This window comes from Ischnura elegans, chromosome 11 (genome assembly GCF_921293095.1).
Source record: "Ischnura elegans chromosome 11, ioIscEleg1.1, whole genome shotgun sequence".
NCBI lineage: Eukaryota > Metazoa > Arthropoda > Insecta > Odonata > Coenagrionidae > Ischnura > Ischnura elegans.
This window is the reverse complement of record NC_060256.1, coordinates 79,350,287-79,371,243: the sequence shown is the minus strand read 5'-3', so window position 1 is coordinate 79,371,243 and position 20,957 is coordinate 79,350,287. Positions and strand designations below refer to the sequence as shown.

The following is a 20,957-nucleotide window of genomic DNA, read 5'->3' as shown; positions in this document are numbered from 1 at the left end:
TACATGAATGGTTTATGGAGCACATTTTCAGTAAAACATTTATATTCAATGACTTACAATGACATGCAGTAATACATAAACTGTTGAACTCTTAATTACATCAACCCTTTTTGCCATGGTTAAACCAAAAAACCTCAAGTCCATAAGAGGTCCCATGTAGCTCTCCATTCTTCAGATTGGAGGTTGATCTGTGGTACCCTTGGCTCTTTTCATTAAGAGCTGGCAAATTCTGATGACTTGTTACTCTCCATCCTTCTTTCCTTACCCTTCGCTCATGGCACAAGTGACCTTAGTTATTGGTCGCCTCCTCCGAATACCTACCTACTAAATATCAATATACCCGAATGTCTGGTTTTTTTAACTACTAATTAAGTTCTATTAAAGAGATTAATGATGCAGCTTCATCTCTATGTCACTGCCCCATATCTAATTGTATTTATGTGTGATACAACTATTTTTTATTGTGCATATCATTCAATACATGCTGCAAAAGTTTTTTACCGTATGAAATGGTGATTGATAACTTTATTCACTCTTAATTATACAAATAAGCAATAATATATCTAAAGATGTGAGATATATTGTAATGACGTACAGTAATGTAAACTTTTTAACTGTTAACTTAAGTCATTTAGCAATGATTTTACCAACCTGAAGTGCAAGAAAGTTTTCAAATTAGATGATGTGATCTCACAATAACCTTATCCTTCTTCACCTTATTAACCCTTCAAGTCCCTACCCTATTCATAGAGAACATTTTTCCTGGGACGACTCTTCTAAAATCTTTGTTGTGATCAAATAATTTTATCTGTGTAACATTTTTGATTAATTCATTAAACAATGGCTGCTTTATATAGAAGAGAATAATTTTCTGCACCCAGTAAATTTTTCTTCAAATTTCTTATGAGGAATGTTAATGGTTTTATTAACATTTTTCATAAGGACTGCATTCCTCTGTTAAGATGCCTAGTAATTTTCACACAAACATCATGCGATTCTGTATAACACCCCCTTGGGTAAATTTTGATCATTTATACTTAGAGTAATAGGGGTTCATTCAGGAGCATTAAACACGACAACAATTCAGGTTTTCTACCACAGGGATACTGTCTGCACTTTAAAAGTGTCTTTTATTTATTTTATACTTTTTCCATAAGCTTAAGCAATTGCTTCACCCATGCATTGAATTTTTGATATGCATTGCTTTCTTTCTACTCCGTACTCATATCCTTGTGCTCCTACTTTCCAGATCTCTCGATAAAGCATTATATTGCTTGACAAAGAATGCATATGTGGCTCTCCAAACTCTGGCCAAAGGTAGATTGCAGGATGGGAATGTGCCTTGCGTTGAATTGGTTTTGGACAACATTTTGCCAGCGTTGGCCTGGGGTGGAGATGGAACAGCCAGAGAACGCACGACAATACGGAACAATATGAAAGTGTTTGTTCGGGAGATAATATTCCCCAGTGCAAAAGAAGAGGGACATTTTGACAGCACGATATCCACTCTTGTGAGACACCTGTGTGCAGCAGCTGTGAGGATGACAATAGACATTCGTCGACTGGTGGCTTCAACAATATTGGAACTCATGTCCGACATGCCATGCATCGATCCTGTCCTGGATTGGATCATTCTCTTCTCGCGATCAGAGCGAAATAATCACAGGCTGATGAGCATGGAAGTGCTTGGTCAAATGCTTCTAAAATCAGGGACAATGTAAGCAGTTTACCAGATTTTATTTATATAATACCGGATTGATATTTAGTGTTTAAATGCAACTAATGGAAGACACTATATTTCCTCTTTATGATCTGATGATACAGAAAAGATCACCATAAAGTTCTTTGCTACATGAATAATTAATTTTGTAATATAATGACTGCTAAAATACATTTATGTTCCTCAACCCCAAATATCCCAATCAGGTGTTTTTTGGTATTTGTGGGCATCATATTTGAAAACTACTTGAGTGAAAAATTTGAGTTGCTGAAAATGAATATGGATGGTGGACCTGTAAAAATTATATTCCCTACTCATGTCTAACATACCATGCATTGATTCTGTCCTGGATATGATCATTCTGGTTGAGTTTAATCAACAACTGGTAGTCTGCCCGCTATCAGGTCCCATATAACAAAGCTGTCTCCACCTCCTATCCCTGTTCTTCTCCTTGGTTTCCTGCTAATTTCTCTTTGTCCACACTTCATCTGTTGTTGTCTGCCTTCTTCTTTTTCCCCTCTTTTCACCTCCTGACGGTTTCATGTTCACTAAAATTACCAATTTTTGCAGGAAACAACTTGAGGATGCCCTGCCCAAAATAATTGAAGCTTTGGCAGCACGATTTCGGGATATCTCTCCAACAGTTTGTGGACGAGCTTTGAATGCCTTATCTGAGTGCTGCTCTTTGCCATCAGCTCTGGAAGTTATCAAGAGACTTTTTGATCGAGAAGTTTCTCAGGTTAGAAAGAAGGCTTACGTGGAGTGCCTTGGATGGAAGAGATTTCCTGTATTTTCTTGCTTTTTGCTTCCTTATTGTGATACAAACAGGAAGAGCCTATATTTTTCTGCAAATCAATCTTATTTTGGACAGCTAAAATTGTATATTTCTGGTTGAAAACTAAAAGAATGAGTTAATTGCTTATTTTGATTTAGATCATTGGAGACAGTAGGAATAATACATGACAGGTTGTTTTAGACTAGAGCTCGCTGTGGTGTATTCCGCAGAGTTGTAAATATGGTATTTGCACGAATCCAAGACAAGGTTTTTTTTCCCCTCCTAACTCCTGCAGAAAAGAGGGTTTGTCTTACAATCGGATGCAAAATTCCCGAAGTCAATCGGGTTGCATAATTTACGTCGGAAAAAATTATTGATACCTGAGTTTGCCACCTGATAGCCATACAACGAAAAATCAGCGTCAAAAATAGCTGAACAGTAATGTAGCTTATTTAATTTTGCGTTTAAGGAAAAAGAAAAATTTCCTATTTTTAGGCGGCAGGCAAAGATTTGGTGCGTGCCGATCAGTCGCCTGGTGCACTTCTGCCATGTCCCCAAGATCCCCTGCTTTACCCTGTGTTAGGCTCCATTCAAGTTGTAACATAATGTAAACAAGCTACCATGTTGTTTGTAAATAATTTAAAACTAACAATGGTAGTGAGGGATGCGGAAAAGAAAAAAGAGGTAGTCGTGCATGGAGAGAAGGAAGAGATAGATGTGTTATATAAAAAAAGATCGGGAGAAAAGCTAAGATAGTGGTGTATTGAGAGACCGGAGGAAGAGATACGGCAGAACTCAAGATTGGCAGAAAGAAGAAAAGGACGCAGAGAAAAAGCAGGTGTCTACGAGAGAGAAAGAGACCGGAGGAAGGGGATACGGCAGAAATCAAGATCCCCACTGGTGCAGTTCATGGCAGTGGTTCAGTGAGTGGTAGTACGGATAGTACAAATGGGATTGTAATAGTCATGGCGGCTTGTTGATGTTGTTTATGCTCACGAGTTTTAAATTGTAAAATTTCTTTATAAAGTGTTATAAAAATCATTTGTTAAGTAAGAGAAGTGGAAAATTAATTAAAACGTTACAAAGTTAAAGCTTATTCAACTCACAAAATGTTCGTGTGATTGGTTACAATTTACCTTAATTGTAACGTTGAAGCCTCAATGCCGTCTCAGAATAAACTGCTACGAAGTTATTGCATTTTCTCAGAGCAAGGGTAAGAAGGCAACATGATTTGCCTCTGATTAGAGAGATCGACTGAGTTGTGGTCCCATGCCTTTCAGAGTATTACGATGGCAGAGAAAAGAAGTCATTACAGTGCCGCTTTCAAAAGAAAAGTTATACAGTGGAACCCCGATCTATCGTTCCCGCATTGATTGTTTTCCCACATTCATCGTTCGCCGTTTCTGGTCCCAAGTAATGTTCCATGTAGACAATGCAATTTTTCCTACATCTATCGTTCCCCAAAGTATAATTTTCCCACATCCATTGTTTGACGAAAATGAGAGGAAATAAATGCAATGTGTCATTTATGGCTAATAACGACATGCACATAGTTTGAATCTTCCCCAGGAGATGGAACTACCATAGGGAGAAGCTCAGTGCCATGGGAAAGTAACATTAGTGCATTTCCCCAGATCCGTTATCCCCCTCCATTCAGCACTTGCCTCCCCCCTCTGACGCTTTCCTCTTCTCCAAAATCAAACAAAAGGTAATTCAAAGTAGGCTTCGTGTGAAAAAAATGGGGAAACATCAAATGCCACATTGCAGAAAAAAATTTCCATGCATAAAATAAAATTTTCAGTGAAAATCATGGAAATAATGGTGAATGGCTGGCTTCTGTGAAAGGAAAAGTAAAAAGAAATTATGAAAAAAGAGTACTGAAAGCGAGATTAGAATTGATTTGGTTCATATTTTCTCTTTCTAGGCTCAAGATCCTGATGAAAGTACTCCACTTACTGAGGGGGAGGTATTGATAACGGAGCTATTTGAGAGAATGGCTGATATAAGAGCTGGTGTCCGCCGCTATGCATTGCAGGTAATATGTTCCATTTGCTCCTTAATCCTGCATTGGCAAAGTGGTTATTTGATAGATTCAAAATACCCAAAATGATTCTATCAAAACATTTATGATGTATTTAAGCTCATCCATCCATTTTATACTTCCTAGAAAGTGGGACCAAATGGTATTTTACCTCTGCCGTACCCAAGAGTTCAGTGCATTGTGTTGTTGTGGACAATAGGGTGGTTTCCTATAATTTTTTTATTGCCTAAATCGAAAGATTATTATTCCTGGAGTACGTATTTCATGCTTTTAGATTTTTAAATGACGGTAGATTTTTAAACGCGACGCGTAAGTATGAATGCCGGGAAATTTCTCCGTACGACGTATTTCTGGACCCCGGTGCCGCCCTGTGAGGTGACCTTGAGGCGAGGCTTAGCGTTGATACGACGCAGGCTGCTAGCGGGTAGCTGAGTACCCTGCTGGCTGGTAGCGCTTGGCTTAAGTAAGGATTAATAATACCTTATCAAACGAGGAAAACTTTCTGACCTTAGCCAGTTTTAATAAGTGATTATTAAGACATGTTTCCCTGAGCTCTGTGCCTCATGCATGCATTGGTAACCTCAGACGATGCATAACTCCTATCTTCTCCTATAGAAACTAGGTCCCTGTGATGTCACGTGGAGTGGCATCGCATGGGCACCAATCTGACCCTTTTCAAATGAGGATGAAAATGGACCATTGCCATTCGTCTAAACCAGTATTTCTAACACGAAATAATTTGTGTATTATGAATACACTAATGGTGGGTAACGAATCGCAATCAATGCCTTTCGTTTTCTTTGATGAAGGAAACTACCCTCTTTGTGGAGGATCTGAAGTCTTGCTATTAGTTAGTCTTTCTTTTTCACTAAATAACTGTTGGATTGCTCCCATATATCTGATTATAAATCCTCTATTTTATGTGCGTATAGTTAGGGGAAAAAGTTGTAATTTTAAGTAGAAGTTAAGAAAATTTAAAAATTCTTTAATCAAACTGCAAATCTCTGCCCAAATTCCTGTGCCCACTCTACTTGAGGGTTAGAAACCAGCTCACCCATTTCCAGGCATCACTTTAATGTTTGAACTCTCCCCTCTTATCTCATTGCCCTGCTGTACATCCCTTTCAATTGAGGATTTTCTTCCATGGAGTGCTCCTCTCAGGGTAAATTTTAGCTTTTTTGTGTTCATATTATCATCATTAGTTTGAAATTATTCACAAAGAAAAATAACATAATAATAAGGCCTGTGGAGAAGATAAAATTAGAATTAAGGATATCAAAAGTCAAAAGGCTTTAATACCAGTCTTGACCGCTCTTGTAAAAAATAGTGTTAATGAAGGTATTGTTCCACAAGGTATGAAATTAGCCTTAATTAGACCAATATATAAGGATGGCACTTTTACTGACATGAATAATTATAGACCTATATCAATCTTGTCATCTCTCAGCAAAGTCCTTGAAAAATAAGTAGCTGCTCATTTAACTAACTATGTATCTAAATACAGACTTATAAATAAAAATCAATATGGTTTTCAGAAATGTAAGGGTACAAGAGAAGCTCTTGAAACTTTTGCTGACATTGTGAACTCTTGTCTAAACAAGAACAAGTATGTAATTGTTTCTTTCATAGACTACAAAAAAGCATTTGATACTGTAAACCATGAGATACTATTACAGGATCTCCAACAATTTGGAATAAGAGGAAATGTCTTAGATTGGTTTAAGAGTTATCTGTCAAATAGAAAAGTAGCAGTCAGGATTAATAATGTTCAGAGTAATTTCATGATTACTCAGTATGGAGTACCTCAGGGATCAGTACTGGGACCTATATTGTTTAACATTTATGTGAATGGAATATTTAAAGCAATTAAGTACGGTAAAATTCTACTTTATGCAGATGATGTGGTTATAATTACAAACCATAAAGATTACACTCAAGCAGTAAATTACATGCAAGAAGATCTGCAAAACATAGCTGCATGGTCTCACGATCACGGCCTAACAATAAATCCTAACAAAACAAAAGTTATGCAAATTACTAATGTAGGATTTAAGATTACTCCCATTATACTCTATATGCATGACCACAAATGTCTACATAAAAAGGGCCTTTCTAGCACTTGTAACTGCACTCCTCCGGAACAGGTTACATATTACAAATACTTAGGTATAACCATTGATCAGTATTTGAAATTTGATAGACACATAGTTAAAATGAACAGTAAACTAAGGAAAATTAATTATCAGATGTATCAAATTAATACCCTAGTTCCAAAGAAAACAAAGATTATGATATATCACGCACTGGTTGAATCAATACTACGCTACGGAATTACCATTTGGGGCACAATACTATCAGGACACTCTGTTAAAAACTCAAAAAAAAATACTCAAATTAATTCACGCAGGGATTGAATCAACAACAAATCATAAGAACGCAGGTATTTCCCTCAAGGGTTCTCCTGATCATAATAAATCTTTGTATGAAGAACTCGGTATACTAAAGGTTACTGACCTGTACATTTATGTGTTAGTAATTAATAATTATTTCAACAATACATTAAAGATTCACAAAGATTACAAACACTCCATGGAAATGAGAAATCTTACTCATTACTATGTACCGAAATATAATAACAACTATGGTAAAGGTGTAATGAATATTAAAATCCCAATGGCAATAAACGAGTTACCAGATAACTTGAAGAGAATAAAAACTATTAGGGAATTAAAAAGTAAACTAAAAAAGCATCTACTGGAGAGATCGTAAAACGGTTGTCTTATTATCTCTTAGATATGTTTTTGAATGCCATAATGTAATACTACTATGTGGCTAGGGGGTATATGTTTATTGTCTATGTGTTAACACTTAATAAATGTTTTGTAAAAGTAAAGATATTAATGGAACCTGCTGATAAGCTTAATGCTTAGCGGGACCATTAAAATGCAAATAATGTAGCTTTCATTCAAGTGTAAATATTTAAAGAACCTGAATGTTTAATTGGAATATATACTTAATTGAATTGAATTATATAATGACAATATCTTTTTTTAGATAATATTTTATATATTGTAACTTTTTTAAAATTTTGTAATATGTTAAGCAATATGACTACTTATTTGAATGGCTGTTAACGAATGGTTAATATTTTATAGGTATGGAACTATTGTATGAAAATATTTTTAACTATCAAATGTTATGTATTATTGTAAACAATTTTTTTATCCTGTAACAATTTTATCCTGTAACAATAAATATTATATTCATTCAAAAAAAAAAAAAATAACCAATAACTCTCTTCTTACCAAAAATGTGCAATAGATGCAATATGTGCTCAAGAAAATTTGACATATGTACTTGGTCCTATATTTGAAAGTGTCTTAGGACATGTTGTTAATGAAGATTCTTGGTATATTCTATTCTAGTATTATATTTGTGATCTGTGATGAATTTATCATTTGTCCTGTAAATGGTTGCAATTCTTGGATAAATTATAAATGAATTAATGTAAACTTTATATCTAACTTTTCTTCCAGGTGTTGACATCCTTGATTCCAGCCTGTCCAATATCATATCGAAAGCCAATTCTTCTTTTATTGCGGCATCATTGTCTTGATCCATCCTCAATGGTACGCAAGATTGCCCTTTTAAGTTTAACCAGTCTTATTTGCATGACATTGCCTGAGCCAGAAGACTCGGACGATATCAAAACATGCATAGAAGAATTAGAGGAATCATGGCTTCGTGGGGTACTACCTCAAATCTGTGATCGGGATATTAAAGTCAAAGAAAAAGCTTTAGAGGTGAGTGACATCGGGAGGCTTGGGGTAAAAGGTATGTACATATTATCAGAGGTACTCCTCCTCTCTGGGATTTTCAAAATTCTTCTTGTGAGTTTAAAGACTATATGATGGACATTATGGGCATTTTGAAGGTCAATGAAGGATGAGTTGGTGCCTCATTAGCCTGTCTTTAGTAAAGTGAACTAAAATCCAGTGTTTTCTTAAAAAAATTTAAGTTCTCATGTGGTTTTAAGTTTATTGTGTTGGTCTGAGCAATGGCCCAGAAAGCTAAAGGCCTGTGGTTATACAGTTGAAGACCTAAAATCCGGAAAGCTTTGGACTGAAGGGTTTCTGGATTTCTGGTTTTTTTGGATTTCTGGTCTTCAGCTTCTAGCTATGAGAGACTGGGCGCTCGTCCCGGTCACAGCCAATGTCCAACTCAACTGAGTCCCTTACCGTAACCTGCTTATATATACCGAGGCAGCCAAGATGGCCGGCCTAGGCATATATTAGAGGAGTACGGTCCGGGATGGACGGTCGGCGAGATTGGCTGCAGACGGGACGAACCTCCAGGACACATTGCGTGTCTGATCCTTTATTATTGATACAAACATTTCACAGTACAAGTCATTTTGGAATAAGAGGCCAGTGCCTTTACGAAGGCAGGCTAACACAGCTTGATTATCAATGTACATAGTGAGATCCACAAATTCAGGTAACAATGGTAATAGAAATAAAACGCAAGGCAGCTTCCCCCTCAGCATAATAGATTGGCAGCTGGTGCACGAATGGTATGAATTTTGTTAATGAATTAACTTATAATTGCGTTCAGGCTCTTGTGCTCGATATTTGAGATCCCTGTGTGTCCCTGCATAGGCTGTTAGAGTATGTTCATAGCGTGTGCTAACTTCCTACTTGTTCCATAACAAGGCTCGAAGAGTGGTGCCACATGGTGGCAAGTCGAAACTCTATGCCGAGGAATTTTCAAATGTTCCAGATTTATAGTTTTCCTGGTTTCTGGGTTCCGAATTTGAGGTCCTCAACTGTATATCCATTCAAGTAAATTTTTTCCGTGACAATTAGTTTGAATTTCACTGCCGTTCACCAGGCAGACTTAACATATTTCGCTTTCAAAGTTTTTGGACTATCCATTAAATTCAGGAGGCAATAAGCTGGAGAAAATTGTATCACGAAAATGTCAAGCTGACCTTTAATTGGGTGCAGGGTCTTCATTAAGATGAGGAACTTAGTGTATACCATTGAGCCCACTGTCCCCTCCTTTATTTGTTAAATGCCTTTGTTGTGGACCACTTCAATTAGCATGGTCTATGGTTCCCTGACATATGGGGCCACAGTCCTCATCTACTTCTCTTTCATTGCTAGGAAATCATTTAGACCCATTTTAGCCAGAATGGGCATGTTCGCCAAATTTTTAAAAATTTCGATTATGATAGTTTTAAATGTTAAGAGACCCATGTTTTCCTTGGGTGTGCCCCTTGTGATTTTTTCTGAACCCCCCAGCTTGCTTCTGATGTCATCAGCGCATTACACATCTCGGTATAAGGTGTTCTGCTTACTCCATAGGTGAGTGGGAGGTATAGAAATGCAATTGAAAAGGGGAGAGATGGTGTCATACCTATGCTACTACCCTCCTGCATGGCCACATATTGGTAGAAAAATGTCAATCATGTTATCCTATGTGTATGCAGACACTCAAATAGCCCAGGCCAGGGACTACACAATGAATGGGAAAAAGGAGTTGTTGTGTGGCTAATTTTTACAACTAATACTCATACATTTTGGAGGGCAGAAATCTCCCTCCAAAATCTGTTGTGAAGTGTGATACACTGCGTGTGAATAGCTGCTGAATCGAATTGTATTCGGGTATTTCCATGAAAATGTCAACTTTTTCTGTAAAATTAAAATTTCGGCTGGAAATATTTTATCTTGATAAATCAATGGCAAAATGATTTAATTTTATGAAATAAGTATTTGAAATGTTATTCAGAGCCTTATTAAAAGCTTTCAAAATATACTTCGATTCACATAGTTTTGAAGATGTTTGAAATCATTACACGTAGGAGGTTCACCTGGCAGTAATTCTGTCACACGTTAATTATGGGCATATTTAGAAGGTATTTCGATAATTAATTTTGTTTCTGTATAAGCTCATCATCTTCGTAAATGTTTTTTGATCATGCACAGTTAACATTTTTGCAATTATTTTGCACTTTACAATTTTATTGAAATATCCTGTTGCATAGTTATCTGTAAAGGCACTACTGCCACAAATAGAATTGCCCATTCTTAAGTACTGCCTTTACAATGGGCTGAAAAAAGTTTTCTCACTCAATTCACATGTTATTCTATTCGTTAAATGCTTTTAAGCAACCAACCTTCATTCAGGGGATAACTTATTGAGTAACTTTTTTAAAACTGTTGCAGTGTGCTTCAAAATAGTCCCCATAATAGGCAATCCTAAGTGAGGAAATACATTTTCTATTCCTTCAGCTTCAGTATGAGTAAGGTCCTTTGTATTAGGTGTATTCAAGTTCTAAGGCCTCCATTTTTTTATCTTCAGATTGGAAACAAACAGAAAGATGTGCATTGCTTTAAAATGAGCGTACACTCTTTCTCAATATGTGACAGAAATGGCTGCATCATATGAATAAACTCTTTCAGCAGCATTGAGAATGATAACTTTTAGATACTTGAAATTACGACGTTTTCCTTACATGAGCAGTGAGCAATCATTCGATTTCTGCATTTGGGTGGTGTCTCACCAATAAAAATTCTTCAAAAGTTGAAGAAAACATTTGGTGATGTAGTTATGGTTGTGCCGAAAGTGCGTTTGTGGGTGCAACAGTTTATTGAAGGCAGAGCATCGTGTGACATCAAGCCTAAACAATCTCGGCCTTGCACAAGCCAGTCTGACGCCCTGATCGAGCGAATGGAGAGAGAAGTTTTGGAAAGATCGCCGAATGACTGTGGTGCAGATCACCTCCAGTTTTGGCACTACGTTGGGTTCTGTGAACATAATCCTGCATGCCGACTTGAAAATGCACTGCATCAAAAATGGCTGTGCACAAGCTCTTTCACATAGACAAGGTACTCTCAAATCAAGCTAACATTACGCAAGAGTTTCTTCATGAAAACAACTTTGAAGTGTTATTACATGCTCCCTACTCACTTTACCTGGCTCCTAGTGACTTTTGGCTGTTTTCTGCAATGAAAAACACTCTCTTTGACCTCACATACTCCAGAAGTGCTGCTATTGCTACTCCGATTTTCCAGTGGTGAAAGCAGACTGCTGAAGAAGCCTTCTCCCCAGCCATAGAATCATGGCGTCTACGTTGTGAAACATGCGTACGTCGTCAGGGAGATTACATCGAGAAGTGGCACAGCTGTCATAAGTTTAGAGTGTGTAGTTTGTCAGAAAAATATTGGAGGCCTTAGAACTTGAATGGACCTCATATTTCAGATCAATAAGTTTTAATGGAGCTTACATTTTGTCGTAGGAAAACATCAGGTTGCCCACAACTGTGAAATTATAAAAAATGTATGCTTGCTTAATTCCTTTTCTATGTGAAGCTATGTCACAATTTCATTAAAAATAATTAATGGTATGGTCTGTCATTTCAGTATGCATGGAATGTCCTCATTTTGGGGAAAGATGGTGGAAACACTCCAAATGCTAACTGGCATCTTATTCATCGTTTGGAGGTTCTTCGCCTTTTGCCATTCCTCTCTGAAGCCTGCTCTGCCTGGGCCAAGGAAAAGAAGAATCTTGGGTGAGCCTTAGAGTTTTTTTTTGTCAAAGTGGAAGGAATGATGCACTCAGTTATCTTCGTCTACAAGGGTTGTTCTCTCAGACCTGAAATAGCAAATCATTGAATGAGTCTGGTAGATGAGAGGGAGAGATAAGTTACGGCGGAAAAAAGTCATCCTCATTGAGCCATCCTTTTTATAATGTTGAAATAAAAAAAACAGAGTTGCTATCCAATTTTCATGAGTCGGTGAAAAATATATAAACTATTGAGTTTCAGTATATTCAGGGAAAACTGCTGATTGAGGAAAGGAATTGCTCACAATAGTGTTAACAACAAAGAACGATGCGTGGGCCATGCTCACTGCAGAGAAGTGGTGGATAACCAGAGACCCACTTGGCATTAGCTTCTGACATCGTCAACTTATTTGGAAGAGGGTGAACCCTTTAACTGCTCTGAACGTACCTGGTACATTTCACACGGCAGGCTGCCGTGAACGTATCTTTTTTTCCTCCCTGCCATCTGCTCAGCTCTTTCACTGCATGTGAGGGATTGGTTTTTGGGGATTTATCAGTAGCGAATTGGTTAAGGCCGTTGAGGTTTTGCTGCAGATAGCTCATGGGGCACTGGTGAAGAATAGCAAAGTATTAGTCATATGCTTGGCAGAGTTCGTAGCATCGTCAACTTATCTGCAAAAAGGTTAATGCTGTTGATTTTTCACCACAACAATTCCTTACTGTCAAGTGGTCACTTGTGCAATATACAGCCTGTGTCTGTATGTGCCTGTAAGTAGGCCCATCTGTATGGAGGTTAAAATTTCAGTCAATTTAAAGCACTGCTTTACTAATGATTTCATTATGGTTTAAGTGATTAACTCTCTTCTCATCCATTCACTTCATAATATGTACTTCAATGAGTTATAATAGCTTCTAAGAACAAGCTCCTCATACAAAACTAGGTTAATACTATTTTATTCGTTAGCTAGTTTCAGGGTATTGTAATGAATGACTGACTATATGTACCTGTATTTTTATTCTAGAAAGGATTTGTGGCATTGCATCTCTTCAAATCTGGAAGGACAGCATCAGTATCCAGCGTGGGTGCTAATGTCAACCATAACAGAGCACTCGACCATTCCTGATGCTCCATATATAATGAATTACTACATGGGATCTGCATTTGTGAGTCCTATCTTGATTTGACTGTCAGAGTTACTCACAGAAAAACTATTTTCTTTCAAAATGTTTGTTACAGGAATGAGTTTTTCTTTGAAAGAACCTGATAGTTAAATATTATAGACAGAGGGGGTGGTGTCATGTTTCTTTTCAAGCTCCACAGATGGCTCTGATGTCATATTGGGAGGTTTTACCAAGAAAAATGCCGAATTTTACCACCAAATTACCCTAATTTTACCACTTAAATTAGTTTATTAACAAATAGTTTACCCATTTACACACAGATTTTCCATCTTTTACCATAACTCTACTACATAGTCTAAAATATGGATAAAAATGGGGTAATTTAATTTTTGTGCTGACAGGGATGGTAATATGTTTGTGGAAGTGCATCATTTTTTCATGTTTAAGTAGAACGTAGTAATTGTACTGCATCTAAGTACAGTGAAACCTCTATTTTACACTTTAGAATGGACCACTTACAAAAAGTGCAAAATTGAGGGTATTGTAAAATAGAGTATCATTTTCTAAAGGCGGTAATGTTTGTGACCTGATAAAAACTGTGCAAAATCAGGGAAAATGTATAATGGGGGAATGTAAAATCGAGGTTTCACTGTACTAGGTTTTTGTGATTTTTGTAAGATTTCATTGGCATTTTCATATAATCTATTTGGGGGCATATAAGCTTAGCATGATAAAAAATAATTACAATAGATAATAATAACATTAATAAATTTATTTCACCATTGACAGTGCATACATCTGCAAGGCTACAGTCAGTGTAAAATTTAAATACAATTACATTCATACATGAAGAGTGAAATTACCAGGTTCATGGGATTCCCGAGATAATCATTTAAATAAGATATGCAAAACATTGAAAACAGAGCGCAGAGGATTAATACATACTAACAGGGGCATGGAAAAACACAGGTATTCCAGTTACCCTCTAGGAATCAACCATACAATGCATTCTCCAAATATTCAGCAACGCTATACATAGTAGCATTTTTCAGTTTCATGAAGTTTTAGTTTCTTTTTAAGCATGGAAAGTGAGGCGCTATTTTTTATTTCTTCCGTAATTTTATTGTAAAGGATAGAGGCAGAGTTGTTGGGACCTTTAGGACAGAGGGAGCTGTAGTATAATTGGAGTGGCAGTGAATTAGGAAATATTCGCTGCAATTAAACTTTAATGTACCACTATGAAGGTAAAAATTATTATTATGAGATTTTCATGCCTTTTATGATTACATTATATTATACTAAGCATCTAAACCTAGGTCGTTGGATTAATTGCAGGTTCTTGTGGATTGCTAAAGTTTCATGGTATCCTATTGCTACTTTCTATCTTTATCCTATTGCTTGATGCACCACAAGGTATTTGAATGTATTTATTTGAGAAAATATTGTTATCACACTTATTCCATATTTGCGAGTTGTATATTCCAAAAATGCTGAACTCTTTTCTTCCCATATGCTACAATAACTCGTAAAAATAAAAAAAGTGATTCCAGCATTATAACGATAATGACAATGTGATTTTTTATTGTTTTTACCGTATTCATTATTATACCAATTGCATTGAAAATGTGAAAAGTAGAGTCGTGCAATGGACATACTCAGTCACTTTTGGCTCCAGCAGAAGTTTGAGGTCATATCAGTTGTGCTTTGTGTCAGACATGTTTTTTTAAAACTAATATCTTCAGGCTTTACTTTGTGAAACCTCTCCATATTGGAATTAAGGAAATAAAACTTTGTAAGGTTCACTGATTGTTTAATTAAGGGCACGACCCGGGTTTCGTAACTTAGTTACATCGTCAGGTGACTAAACCTGCATGCATCATACATTCATACCCAAAGTACACAAGTGACTGTGAGGACATCTGTCGGAAAGGAAAAGGACTAGTTGGGAGGTGGGGGTGAGGGTTAAACACGGACTGAAATAGGGAAAAAGGGGGGGGGAGAGGGGGGAGAAGGGAGAAGGGGCAGCCTTGGTTTGGGACGAGGGTTTTTCACCAGCCAGGGGAGGGTGGGGTTAAAGTGGGTGAGGAGACGAGAGCTGAAGAAGGTGGCGGTGTTGGGGAAGAAGAAAGGGTTAGCGGGGTACATTGAGTTTTCTAAATGACAATAGTCTATGGAAGGTCGTTGAGTCCGGCTGTGGAAGGACATGGGTCACTGGGGGAATTTTGGTAAAGGCACTGCTTAGTATTTGTTCTTGGAAATTTTAACGGCACACATGTGGATAGGCACTTGAAAATTTAAAGGTTGTCACTGTAGGAGATCATTGATGGTGTAACACCTATTTTTGAGTGGTTTGTTTTGGTTTTTGGTGTGACGTAATACAAGCAATAATAAGCAGCAGAGGTGGAGTGAGGTAATTGTTGGGATTGTTGACGGCGCGGGAGGAAGTAAAGGGGGGACTCGGATTGTGATAGTTATGGCGGACGGGTGTTTCCCTGCTCCCGAGTTTGTATTATTTAAAAGTGCAATAAAATGTTTGTAAGTGACGTGTGAAAAAAGAGTAATTAATTGAAACGTTACATTTTGGCGCCGCAACGTGTAGGGCACGACTTCTCGAGAGGATCGAGACCACGGAACGCCTGAGGAACGAGTCGCGTCGTAGAGAGCGGGAATTCAAAATGGCGGGAATGAAAAAATTTTACGAACTGAAAAAGGTGGATTTACAAAGTTTGTTGAGGGATCGGGGCTTGACGACTCAAGGGGCGAAATTTGAGCTGCAGGAGCGTTTAAAACCGCTTTTGATAAAAGAAGGGACACGAGACCCAGCGTCACGATGGCATCCGCGGTACAGTTGAAGGTCCCGACGTTCGATGGGAGGCATACATCAGGACCCCGTGAGGAGAGTGCGTGGAGGACGTCGGGAGGCACGTTCCAGCACAACCAGCAGCACGGATGGGACTCGAGGAAGTCGCAGCAGCAGGAGTGGCAGGCGTCGAGCCAGCAGAGAGAGGGACGACGAGACAATGACTTTCTCGGCGATGGATACTTTCACCGGCCGGGCGAGAGATCAGCTGATCAGCGGCCTGCACTAAACAATGTAGCGGAGGCGCGCCAACCGGAGCGACAGCACCTTGTCAATTCCATGATGGCGGAAGGAAGCAGTCACATAACCGAGCTTGGATCGGCGGGAGAAGGTGACTCTGAGAGGATCGCGAGAATATTTAGGATACGTGAAGGTAACGTAAGAAGGGACGAAGGTCGGGTGGAGAGAAGAAGGAGGAAGGAGAAAAGGAGGAGAGTAAAATTTAAAATGGGGCAATTAGATAGGTGGCGAGAGTGGTTACACCCTGGAGAGACGGTGGAAGGGTGATGTGATAGGAGAAAAGTGAGGGTAAATACATGTGTAATAATTTGATATGGATGATTGCAGGAGTGTTTGTTGATTGTTTATTAAGTGCATGGTTGGTATTTATATGCTTGGAATGAATGATGACAGTGATGAATGAATGAGTAAAGTAAACGGAGAAGGGGAGTGATAAGTAAGAGAAGTGTGACAGATGGAATAATGAAATGCCAGTGTGTGAAGTGGAGTGAACTGTGTTTGTGTGATGGAAAGGGGGAAGTTCAAAACTGAAGGCGTTGGGGCCGCGCCCGTAACCCATAATACTTTGTTTTTGAAGGCTTTGAAAAAGAAAATTGCATGTCATTCCATTTTCTTTTCCAATGGGGCAAATGTAACACCTATTTTTGAGTGGTTTGTTTTGGTTTTTGGTGTGACGTAATACAAGCAATAATAAGCAGCAGAGGTGGAGTGAGGTAATTGTTGGGATTGTTGACGGCGCGAGAGGAAGTAAAGGGGGGACTCGGATTGTGATAGTTATGGCGGACGGGTGTTTCCCTGCTCCCGAGTTTGTATTATTTAAAAGTGCAATAAAATGTTTGTAAGTGACGTGTGAAAAAAGAGTAATTAATTGAAACGTTACAATGGGGATGGAAAAGAGAGGGGAGTGGGCGGGGAGCACTTGTTCGTTGGCAAGGGGGGTGTTGTTCTTTAAATGTTATATAATCTCCAACGTTTCCAGGGCATCGAGTCTCCTCCTGTTTCTTTCTGAATGTAGGATATCCGGCTTAAAATTACTATTGTGTTTACCTTCTAATAAATGATTGGCGAAGTTGGATTGATCTTTCTTCTTTTTGAAGCAGTTGCGAAGCTCAATCACTCTGATATTAACACTTCTCTCCGTTCTGCCGATGTATCTCATGTCACAATCGTCGCACTTCAGGCAGTAAATTCCACTTCTTCTTTCCGGTGGGAAACGATCTTTGCAGTTGGGCAGCAATGTTTTGAGAGTTGTTAAGAATTAAACAATCAGTGAACCTTACAAAGTTTTATTTCCTTAATTCCAATGTTTTTTTTTGTTTTGCTTCATTTATGTGAATATGTTCTTCTTCGTATTGTGGCGCAGATCATTCAGTAGCATACTTATGAATGTTGTGCTTCTGGGCTTTTGCAGGTTGAAGACGGGACGTCATTCGATGAGGCAACAAACATTTTAGTGATGCGAGTCCTGGGGAAGGTATCGGTGGACCTCTCGCTGGAAAATTCCAAACAGCTGGAATCCCACCTTCTTGACCGTGTCTCAGAATTCATGATCCCACCGTCGCTCTTACGCCCCTCCATTGATGCCCTCTACCTAATATCGAGGCATGCTTACAGAGGCACTTTGGAAGATTCCGATTGTCACCTTTTCACTCCAATGTGGGGTGCATCAGTCATCCAGGTGAGAGAACAAAGGATTTTGGTTTGGTAAAATATCATCATGTTCGTGATGCAGTTAAGGAGAAAATTGGTTTTTAAATATTGTTGGCGAGCATGGTAGCCCAGTGGGTGGAGTGCTTGAGTGGTAATTGAAGGGTCAAGGGTTCAAAATCCTGAGGTGAAGTCCCCTAAAAAATAATCCTCAAAGTGTGAGATGGGCCAGGGCAAGGAATTAGCTCTCTACCCTGAATGCATGATATTTACGTGCCCGTGACTATCTATCTATCACTACTATAGGCGCAAAAAAGATAGAATGCTGAACTTAAAGCATTTGTATAAAATCCTGCCGAAGCTCCGTCGTTTTGGTAGAGTGCATTGCGGCAAGTTTTTGCCTTTTTGGTTTATTTTCAGTAAGAGGAACAATATAAACATTTCCTTACACGAAAATTTTAGAAATATTTTTTACATATATTGTACGTACATAACAGCATTATTTATTTTATTTTCTACACCGCGGAAATTGAAATCTTGCTTTCAGCCATTTAAAAAATCAAGGAATGAGTAAACTTTAATTATAAAAAGCTATTTGTAATGCAAAGATGTCGTTCTCTCTATAAAAAATACAATGAAATGCATCAATAAAATATTTTGCCCATGACGAAATGAAGAAGACGACCGTTTTGCCGTTGTCATAATTTTTGGTGTGTTCTTCTCCACTCTTTCAATTATAGAAGGGAAATGTTTACGACCCTCTGGAGCTTCGGTAGGATTTTATAGAAATGCTTAAAGTTCAGTGTTCTACCTTTTTTGCACCAATAGTAGTCTGGAATGAGCTCTGCCCTTGTCTTTCCAAACCAACTGGACCCTTTAGGTGGTGAATCGTCAGTATTGTCCTACTAATTCTATCAGTGGTTGGTTTAGGGCAGGTAATATCATTGTCTGTTGGGTGTGTAATATTTGGATGAAACCTTGGGCTCTCACTGATACAAGTTGAGTCATTTGTCAAGTATTCGCTAAGTAATTCAGTGCATAGAAAGAACAGAAGTCTCTGTTGAAAATTATTTTTATCATCGCAGTTTATTAATCAAATTGAAAGTAGAATGAGTGTTGTATTTTAATTGAAAGGCCTCAAAATTTTCTTACCAGTCTTGTGAGCAGTATATCCTCTCAGCTTTGAATACCAGGGGAGGTTTGAGTAGTCGAAGATTGGGAGCATATGGCCGCAGTGCTCATCGGCACCAGCCAGGAGAAATTCCAGCTAAGGACCAGGAAGAAGAGATGCTGATAAAGCGTTTGCTAACCATGGCAGATGTGGCTCTAGTTTGCCCAGGAGTGGTAAAAAACTCTACCATAGCAGCCATTCAGTGCATACTTTTCCCACCTCCAAATGGTTAGTATAGTATATTCCATTTTTTATTATCGTATTAATCTGGATACAGTCCCACCTTTTTTTTCAAAAATGTCCATTGTAAAAGTAAAGGGGGGACTACATTCAAACGCATTTTTTAAATTTTCCCGAAACTGAAGCCTTGGAATTAGGGGGGGGAGACTATATTTTGAGGGGGATAATAATCAGAGAAATACAGTAACAGGTATAGAATCCTCTCAATAGCAGGAATAGAATGACCTTAATGGATCCGTGTCATCTCACTTGTAATATGAATGTAATTCTTCTGATTTTGCTCATACTCTTTGGTCCTTTTGTTCATCAAGTTTTGTCTGTCATCGGTCATGGCAGAATCTAATATATTGGTGATCCTTGATGAAATTGCTTCTATATTAAGCTTCACTTTCATTGCTCATTAAGCTTTAAAAAGCAGTATGGCTTTGGTATTATTATGTTTAATCTTCATGCTAGTTTTTTTTTTACTGTTTATGTAACACATTTACCAGTTCTTACTGGCCTTTCTAACTGGCTTATTAATAATAATTATCCATGAATATGATTTAAATCTACGAACTTGAAAAAAAATCTTACAACTTTTAAGTTGAGATTTTTGTGATAATTTGGATTTTCCAAAAAAATGATTTTGAGACCTCATAACTGCTTTTATTATCAAATTGATCTCATTTTGACCAAAGCGGGTCTGTCATTTTTAGTTTTAATTTTTCTACCAGTTTTCATAATTCACATTAATTATTTTGGATATCTGAATTTTTAAGGGTTCTCTGAATGAATTAATAATTTCCGGAAGTCGATGAAAATAATCATTTTTGTTGATTTAGGATTAGTAATTGATACGCTTTTTGTTATTATTCACTTTTTCATCTTGGATATCCCTTTTTGATGCAGCAAGGGCTGGTAAGAGACTCCGTCCACCATCCCCTCAGCTTTGTTCTATCGCAGTGGTGGTGCTTGGCAAGTTGTGCCTACAGGACGCTCGTCTTGCGGCTCGCATTGTTCCTTCGCTTGGCTCCTTGCTGCAGAGGCCTCCCCTCACCCACCCTCCCCCCTCAGACCCAGCATGGGCCTCTCTCAGGAATAATATCATGTGTGCCTTGTCTGATATGTGCCGCAGGTGAGTACCCTTAGCATTGAGAAATGATGAATGGGTGTATGCCATATATGCTATTGTTAGTTTGTCTAGCTTAATCATGAAGAGATACAAAATGTCTGATATATTCAGGGTTGATGATTAGATTTATAAATGACATCCGCCTTCCAATTTTTATTCATTGCCTGATGATGCATCCTGTAATCTGAAATGGCCGCAAAGGCTCACTTGATAAAGTTTAATATGCAGCTACTCCCAAAAGCCTCTGATACAAACAGTGCTGTAGTTGGGAAAAAATATAGGCGGTACCTACTCACGAAAATTTGCCAACAGCTGAACATGCATTATACATCTGGCAGCGATTGAAATGTCAAACTCCAACTCTTATACTAGTTCCAAGTTGTGCCACAAGATAACTCTGAACAAGTAAATAATCATTTCTGATTTTTCTTTCTTTAATCCATTTACAGTAGGGCTATATT

At 38.0% G+C, this 20,957-nt stretch overlaps 1 protein-coding gene across 1 annotated transcript in view; it reads left to right on the top strand.

Annotated features, from left to right (window-relative positions):
* Nucleotides 1–20,957, top strand: part of LOC124168106 (condensin-2 complex subunit D3-like) — a 32,485-nt gene that overhangs the window by 1,515 nt on the left and 10,013 nt on the right. The window contains exons 2-10 of the mRNA XM_046546219.1: nt 1,250–1,717; nt 2,291–2,459; nt 4,420–4,530; nt 8,073–8,339; nt 11,961–12,109; nt 13,125–13,266; nt 17,736–18,002; nt 19,127–19,370; nt 20,274–20,499. Coding sequence (XP_046402175.1) covers nt 1,250–1,717; nt 2,291–2,459; nt 4,420–4,530; nt 8,073–8,339; nt 11,961–12,109; nt 13,125–13,266; nt 17,736–18,002; nt 19,127–19,370; nt 20,274–20,499 — 2,043 coding nt within the window. The remainder of the gene's footprint in view (nt 1–1,249; nt 1,718–2,290; nt 2,460–4,419; nt 4,531–8,072; nt 8,340–11,960; nt 12,110–13,124; nt 13,267–17,735; nt 18,003–19,126; nt 19,371–20,273; nt 20,500–20,957) is intronic.